The 8518-nt window shown below is 38.9% G+C and overlaps 1 protein-coding gene across 1 annotated transcript in view; it reads left to right on the top strand.

The window, feature by feature from the left end:
- The window catches only part of shroom1 (shroom family member 1), a 32986-nt gene extending 24857 nt beyond the window's left edge, over positions 1-8129 (top strand). The window contains exons 5-9 of the mRNA XM_037687296.1: positions 162-764; positions 923-1507; positions 2120-2228; positions 3919-4191; positions 7761-8129. Of these exons, the coding sequence (XP_037543224.1) occupies positions 162-764; positions 923-1507; positions 2120-2228; positions 3919-4191; positions 7761-8015 (1825 nt within the window). The 3' untranslated portion in view covers positions 8016-8129. The remainder of the gene's footprint in view (positions 1-161; positions 765-922; positions 1508-2119; positions 2229-3918; positions 4192-7760) is intronic.
- Positions 8130-8518: the final 389 nt, after the last annotated feature.

The raw sequence follows: 8518 nt of genomic DNA, 5'->3' as shown, positions 1-8518 counted from the left end.
TATATATATATATATATATATATATATATATATATATATATATATAATTAGTTCTCATGGAGGTTTGTTGTCATTTAATGTCCACTTTTTTTCCTGCAATAGTTTACTTGAATGTTATTCCAGCTATTTGTTTATATTTAAACTCTGAATGTTAATTTCAGCGCCCAGAAAAGCAAAGCAGAAGAATCCTCAGTAAAACAAGTCCCTGAAGGGCAGCAGTATGCTAGCAAGGTAGCACAAAGAGGGAAGTCCATGGAGGAGCTTGGTGTATCAAAGTTAAATAAACTGCCAGCCCTCAGTAAAAGCTCTGAGCAGCTGGATCAGCTAAGGAGAAATTCAAATCGGCTTGAAGGAACAGAGAGACATGAGATATGCTTTGTTGAAGAAAGAGAAGCTGCCCGGCGAGTGAAACGAATGGAAAAAGAACCTGAGGTTGTTGGTCAGAAGAACACTCAGGAACAGATCCAAACCAGAAGAAAGCCCCTGATAAAGCAGAGCTCTGAGCCTGGAGAAGACGCATCAGGAGGAGAAAGGAGTTCCAGTAGATCCAACTCCCCAACCTTCGCTGCCTCTTCCCATGTCAAAGTTTGCTCTTCTCCTGGGTTTCAAGCACCCATTATTACTGAACTCGGGTCCAATAGAGCTCTCAATGAGAATTTTTCTAACCCGCTCTCCCCCAGAGGTCAAAAGATCAGTGAAAGTGAGAAAAAACCCTCCTCATCCATACGGTCAAAGATGACTTGTGAAAACACGCCTTGCTCCAGGTAAGAGTATTTTTTGTTGTCTTCTCACTGTCGTCATTTTATGTGGCGTCCTTCAGAGTATCAAGTTCTTTGTAAGAGTTTTTTATGATTCTGCTAACCTAATTAAAATTAACCGAAATGTTTCCTGACTTCCTAATTATTTGTTTAATTTCCATTAGACCTGGAACTTCTACGTCTGGATCGGAAAGGGAGAAGTCAGTGGATGAGCCCAGCAGCGATGCTCAACCACCTCCTTCCAAAAATGAAGTCTCTCTGAGCTGCGGTGTCACCACCGATCCTTCGCTGTGGCTTCTCCCGCCAGGAGATGACAACGAAGAGGAAGTCCAGACTTCGCTACCATCAGAGGTCTTTAACGAGTCCGTCAGCGCAGTCCTTCAGAAACAGACAAGTGAAACCTCTGCATCTCCCTGCACGTCCGTCTCTGATGCAGACGTCAGTCAGCAGGTGGAAAAGCAGAACAGTCCAGAAACAGAAGCTGAGATCTTGGAAAAAAGGGACGAAATGGAGGAGAGGGGAGCACCAGAGGGAGAGACGGAGACCCTGGACAGGCCCGTCAAGGAACCTAAGTGGGAGGAGCTTGTGGAGGCAGTGGTCAAAGCTGATCAGTCATTGGCCAGGGTGCTCTGTCCGCTGGCTCATCGTAAGACGGCGCTGATGCTGATGGAGCAGCTGCTGTCAGAGGACACGCTGCTGATGGAGGAGCACTACAAGAAGAAACAGGAGCAGAAAGGAGCTACAGAAAGGTGAATTTAAACGTTGTCACATGACAAAATGTTAAATCCCACAGAGGCATTCCCGGATGATGGTGTCATTAGAGTCAGCAAAAAAGGAGACGTACTTAATTTTTTTTCTCAAAATTTTCACTTTCCATTATTCCGATTGGCAGTTATACTCTACATACAGCTCTAGTTTGAATAATAGTTAACTACTTTATTGTCATGCTCACATTTCAATCTATTTTAAGCAGCATGAAGTTGAAAATGCAGACGAGGACAAGTAAATAAAGATGGGTGGTATAATGTTTTCAAGAAACTTCACCCAGGTTTCTGATAGCTCAAGAACTGATCTCCACCTGGGTTGCATTACACTTCATTACATCACATGCACAGACACACCTGCTTATTTGCTTACTGCTGCTCATTCACTGGGATGTCTGTTTGGTAAGCTAATACAAAGGCAGGGTGCACTTCCTTTTTATTCTGTATTATTTTAACACCCATGGGGTCCTTTTCGTACGGTAAATTTCTTTAATGGAAAGTACAGTGCATGACTCCTTGAGCAAGATTTACTCCAGTGCATGTTTTGCCTGGTTCAACTAAGTTGTCTTGACACAAACATGTTTTATTTTTCTGTAGCACTGAACTGACTGAAGCATCTGCATCATCTTCTTGTCTTCCTGCTTCTGACAACCAGAAGTGTGAGTGTTCAGACGAGTTAAACATGACTGACATCACTGACAAGAAGGTAATTATTAATTAAATTAAACCAGTGTGGGTGGTATCTGTTTAAACTGTTGTAAAAAAAAATAGTGAGATTTGGTTATTTCAAGGTGTTCTTGAGCTCTTTTTATCCAAAAATGTTTGTCTCGTAATTTACTTGAAACCGAGTATCTAGTTTTTTCTTGACTGAGTATTGCGACAAACATGATCCCAAATCTCAAAATGCTGTTGCAATATTAATTTTGGTGTGTTCTTGTTTTTTCTATCTTTGTTTTTGTGACCAGTCTAAATTATTGCCACTTCATAAACGAAAGACTTACTCACTTATGTCGACTTTGTGGCATTTGCAGTAAAAAAAAAAAAAAAAAAAAAAAAAAAGTGCTTAATTTGAGCCAGATCCTGCCGGAATAGGATCCAGAACTCTCTTATTTTGACAGGATATGTTCCATTACCTGTTTGGTTGGATCCGGTAACTCTCAGGCTTACTATTAATAAAGTTAGGAACAAAAATATGACTGCCTTGAACGAATAAAACCTATATTGGATATGCAATCTGAAAATAATTACATAAACACTAATTTTAAACATAACAGCTACTTACGAGCTTCCTAATATCACATACCAGCTGCCCCTTCAAGGAAGCATTTCTGCTTCTACCCTTAAAAAAATCTACACCCCTGAAAGTACAGTCATGGGCAATATAATTAAAAACACAAAAATATAATTGAACAGCACAACTAAATTGCAAATCAGTTTTACAGTTTAAGTAGGTCATTAATAAAATTTTGATTATTTATTAAAAATACGAGAGAAAAGTTTGATGGGTAATCATGTGACGTACATCACGTTTCAAAACAACGGTGCAAATTTGTTAAAATAACTGCGATCAAAATGTCGAAATGACAAATCCATTTTACTTTCATTAAAAAAAAATAAGACTTCTTATTTCACAATAAAACAACCGAGAACTGATGCACATGAAGGCAGTGGCAATGGAGATAAACAGGTCTCTCCTGAAATTGAGTCCTTGTGACTCAATGAGACTAACCTGTATAAATAAAGGTTGAATAAAAAAAGATGGTACTTGACGTGGGGGGTAGGATGATTGAGAGAAGCGGAGCTGCTCTGTTCACACGAAGGGAGTTGGTCATGTTGCTCTCTAAAATAGTTACTGAATCAAGTGTTTACATGTGTAGGTAAATGTAGATGTTTAACAACCCTTTAAAATACACCAGAATGCAGGAAATGGCATCTACTTTATTCAAATTTTTCTGGGGGAGGATCCCCACCCCGGCTATTTGCATTCCAGCATCGTTTGGTTTAGAAATTAAGCCCTGGATTACAATCCAAAACCAGTCATTTCAGCTACAGTTTGAACTTTCCTTTTCTCTTCTAGAACAGGTGTTGTATCAGTACCATCTGTATGCTCTCTGGCCTTAAGAGGATTCAAGCACAGATACTTGTCTCATCACATGATGAACTCTCTGCCTCTTATCAGTGTCTCCAACGTGTCTAATGTTTGGCTTAGAAAGTAACCCTCCTTTTTCTTTCTTAATGCCCTGCAGAGCTTCTCCTGTAGCAGCATATCTTTAGCCATAATCCTGTAAAAATGTCAGAGTATCAGAACTTGTTAACCTGCAGTTTGAAATACAGTCCTAACACCCCTGTTTGCCCCGGTTTAATCACATTCTGTAACATTTCTCCTCTGTTTTCAGCATTTATTAATGTCTTGTATAAAAGAGCGTCTGAGTTCACTGGAGGAGTCTCGTGGAGCCCTGCAGATGGAGGTTGAGGAGAACACAGCCCGTGGGGAGGCGCTGAAGCTGCTGGTGCGTGACCTCTGTCAGCCAGTGGAGATGGAACGGTACAACCTGTTTATAGGAGACTTGGAGAGGGTGGTCAACCTGCTGATGTGCCTCTCTGCCCGGCTGGCCAGGGTCCAGAATGCCCTGAGCATCGTGGACCAGCACACAGATGCTGAGGAGAAGGTGGGAACTGAATCCTTTGTTTTTTCTGTTTATAGGCACTGGAAATTCAATTCAATTCAAAAGTACTTTATTAATCCCAGAGGGAAATTAAATAAGGACATAAAGGGCAAAAATAATGGAGATCACATAAAGGAGATGGGTTCAAGAGTGCGTGAGCAACACTGTGTATCAGTTGGGAAATAATTGATTCTCTCATTTTATTCAACGAACTTTGTGTGAAATTATTATAAAACGAGAAACCTATCTTTTATGAGATTTAAAAATGAACTCAGTTTTGATAAAAATCTACTAATGCCCGCTATCGCACCATGTCCTGATCAAATTATTCAGAATCACAAGGCTCAAAAGCTGTTTGCTCTCACTCGCACGCTACAGTGTGTATGTGTAAACTGTCCGCGAGTGCTCCTGGGGACACGTTGCATAACCTTCCAGATGTCTTGATTTACAGCAGCTCTGTCAGAGCTTCTGGATAAAGACAAACTCGAGCGTAGAAGCGCGTGTCACTCTGGTTCGGTTTATTTTAGTGCAACAAACACACCACTCTGAGAAAGCTGAAGGGCAACTTTAATGGAGTCAAGGTTTCTAACTGAGGAATGTCAGAAATGCTGCTGGTTTTATCTGCGTTTATTTACCAATTTTGAGCTTATCTGTGGTCTACATTATTAGACATCTGAAGATGAATTTAGATAAATTATAGTTTTATAGTTTTTACATATAGCATTACACATTGTGACAATGGTACATAAGCATTTTTCTTGTGTGTACTAGATCTATTGAAAAGTGATTATTCGTGATTTGTCCTGGTTCATCTTAGTATGTTCATTAGTGTTTACTCTACAATTGGCCTCTAATTTGACTGAGATAGGATCTTTATCTTTTTTCAATATCTCATGTGGTTGCACCTGTCAGTATTTTCAGCATCAAAAATTGTTTGTATGGATGCATGACATTTGTTGATTTATCCCTGAAGGAGCTCTTTATTTGGACTATTAATGATGGCAGAGCACGCTGCATGCAAGGGCTTATTAGAGGCTATTTGTGTTCTTGCTGTTATCAGCATCACTGGTATTTACACTGACTCACCGAAACTCCAGCCCAGTTTCGATTACATTTGTATCTACCCTGCCCTCTGTTGACTTAACCACTCACTGCAGCTACTGTCCAGAAGCTGAAATACGATCTCTAATCAATTTCAATTTAATCAAAGAAATCCTCTAAAAAGTGCACACAAAATCAGGATTTCTTTAAAAACTCCAACCTTTTGCCCTAGAGGAGTATAAAATATAATATTTTAGCCATATTAGATATAATTTGAAAAAAGATTTTCTGCAAAAGTGCAGTGTGAACGCTGAGTGCTAAATTAATATCTTAAAATTAACCCAAAACACTGAAACTAAGTTTGTTAAAGTGAAAATAAGCAGAACAATTGTTCAGGTTAAAAGAAGACAAAATTAGCTAAAAGCTTAAAGAAATTAAACTAACCAGAAGTATCATACTGCTAGCTAAAAACTCTAAAAGTAGCAAAATGCTAGTTAAAAATGACAAAGCTTAGCAATAAGCTAAAAGTACCAAAACCTTAGCTATAAGCTAAAAGTAGCGAAAGGTTAGCTGGAAGCTAAAAATAGCTAAAGGTTAGCTAGAACCTAAAATTAGCTAAATGTTGGCTAGAAGCTAATTGAAGCAAAAGGTTGGCTAGAATCAGAATAAACTTTATCATTGTACCGAGATACAATGAGTAATTGAAGCCAAAGTTTAGCTAGAAGCTAATTGTAGCAAAAGGTTAGCTAGAAGCTAATTGTAGCAAAAGGTTGGCTAGAATCTAATTGAAGCAAAAGGTTGGCTAGAAGCTAATTGAAGCAAAAGGTTGGCTAGAAGCTAATTGAAGCAAAAGGTTGGCTAGAAGCTAATTGAAGCAAAAGGTTAGCTAGAAGCTAATTGTAGCAAAAGGTTAGCTAGAAGCTAATTGTAGCACAAGGTTAGCTAGAAGCTAATTGTAGCACAAGGTTAGCTAGAAGCTAATTGTAGCACAAGGTTAGCTAGAAGCTAATTGTAGCAAAAGGTTAGCTAGAAGCTAATTGTAGCAAAAGGTTAGCTAGAAACTATTTGTAGCAAAAGGTTAGCTAGAAGCTATTTGTAGCAAAAGGTTAGCTAGAAGCTAATTGTAGCAAAAGGTTAGCTAGAAGCTAATTGTAGTAAAAGGTTAGCTAGAAGCTAATTGTAGTAAAAGGTTGGCTAGAAGCTAATTGAAGTAAAAGGTGGGCTAGAAGCTAATTGAAGCAAAAGGTGGACTAGAAGGTAGATGGAGCCAAAGGTTGGCTAGAAGCTAATTGTAACAAAACGTTAGCTAGAATCTAATTGTAGCAAAAGTTAACTAGAAGCTAATTGTAACAAAAGGTTAGCTAGAAGCTAATTGTAACATACAGTTAGCTAGAAGCTAATTGTAGCAAAAGGTTAGCTAGAAGCTAATTGTAGCAAAAGGTGGGCTAGAAGCTGATTGTTGCAAAAGGTTAGCTAGAAGCTGATTGTTGCAAAAGGTTAAATCGAAGCTAATTGTAACAAAAGGTTAGCTAGAAGCTAATTGTAGCAGAAGCTTAATTAGAAGCTAATTGTAGCAAAAGGTTAGCTAGAACCTGATTGTAGCAAAAGGTTAGCTAGAAGCTAATTGTACTAAAAGTTTAGCTAGAAGCTAATTGTAGCAAAAGGTTAGCTAGAAGCTAATTGTAGCAAAAGTTTAGCTAGAAGCTAATTAATTGTAGCAGAAGCTTAATTAGAAGCTAATTGTAACAAAAGGTTAGCTAGAAGCTAATTGTAGCAAAAGGTTAGCTAGAAGCTGATTGTAGCAAAAGGTTAGCTAGAAGCTGATTGTAGCAAAAGGTCAGCTAGAAGCTGATTGTAGCAAAAGGTCAGCTAGAAGCTAATTGTAGCAAAAGGTGGGCTAGAAGGTAATTGGAGCAAAAGGTTATCTAGAAGCTAATTGTAACAAAAGGTTAGCTAGAAGCTAATTGTAGCAGAAGCTTAATTAGAAGCTAATTGTAGCAAAAGCTTAGCTAGAAGCTAATTGTAGCAATAGCTTAATTAGAAGCTAATTGTAGCAAAAGCTTATCTTGAAGTTAAAAGTAGCAAAAGGATGGCTAATGGCTAACGGGAACAAAAGTCTAATTTTAAATAAATTACAATTAGAAGCTAGTAGTAGTAAAAGAATGCTAAAATCATCAAAAGGCTAAAGAAAAATAACAAATACCTGGCTAAAAGGCCCATAAGGCTAGCTAAAAATATCCTACAATAAAATGGAGCCAGATCCAAGTTTCAAATAGAAAAATATTTTTGAAAGAGTTGAAAATATAACTAAAGTTTAAATTCTTCCCAAATAAAATAAAAAAATAAATGAAATCATAGGTCACCAGAGTGAGCTAAACGTTTTGAAGTATAGTTAAAATAGCATAAAGTATACAGAAGCAGGTTACAAAAAAATGTATGGGGGATGGGGACAGGAAATGAATAAATGATGCTTGAATATGTTGAATCAACCTTCACACAGTAAAGTTTTGAACCCTCTCGTCTCCACACAGGAGTCTCTGGACAGCCGCCACCGTCTGCTGAGCAAACAGAGGGAAGATGCTAAAGATCTGAAGGACAACCTGGACCGCAGGGAGAACCTGGTCTCCACCTTCCTGTCCCGACAGCTGTCTGCCGAGCAGCTGCAGTCCTACCGCCACTTTGTCCAGACCAAGGCCTCGCTTCTCATCCGGCAGAAGGACCTGGAAGAGAAGCAGAAGTTGGGAGAGGAGCAGCTCGAGGCTCTTTCCAACAGCCTCAGTCTGTGAAAGGATGAGGAAAAAATGAAGGAAGAGGACTCGTTTAAAAACATCCGACTGTTATTTGATAAACTTTTCACTCTTAGTTTGCCTGATAGAGGTCAGGTGGATCACTTCAACCTGTAGGACTCAATCGTGGAAATAAAATAATAGCCCTTTTAAAAAGAGCTTGACAAAACCTGCTCTCCGTTCTGAATAGAGCAGGAATGTCTGCTAGGACTGGAGTTCTGAGAATGTTTCCACTCAGCGAGGTCCACACAATCAGCAATGTGCTTTAAAACTTGTCATGATTGAACCTTTTCTTCCCCTCGGAACGAAACTGAACTGTGCCTTTTATATATAAATATTGTAGCTGTTGAACATTTTGTCTTAGAGCTGCTGTGCAGAAAACTTTTAACAAGTTGGGACTTTCACTTTTAGCCCTGCAGCCTCCCCTGTAGAAACCTCCTATGAGCTTTAAGAGTGCATCTGAGAAGACATGCCTGAGGGTGGTCTACTGTTTCCTGTCAGTA

Source organism: Nematolebias whitei, chromosome 14 (genome assembly GCF_014905685.2).
Source record: "Nematolebias whitei isolate Nwh7 chromosome 14, NemWhi1, whole genome shotgun sequence".
NCBI lineage: Eukaryota > Metazoa > Chordata > Actinopteri > Cyprinodontiformes > Rivulidae > Nematolebias > Nematolebias whitei.
Note: the sequence above shows the minus strand (reverse complement) of the source record. Positions and strands in the feature narration are given on the sequence as shown.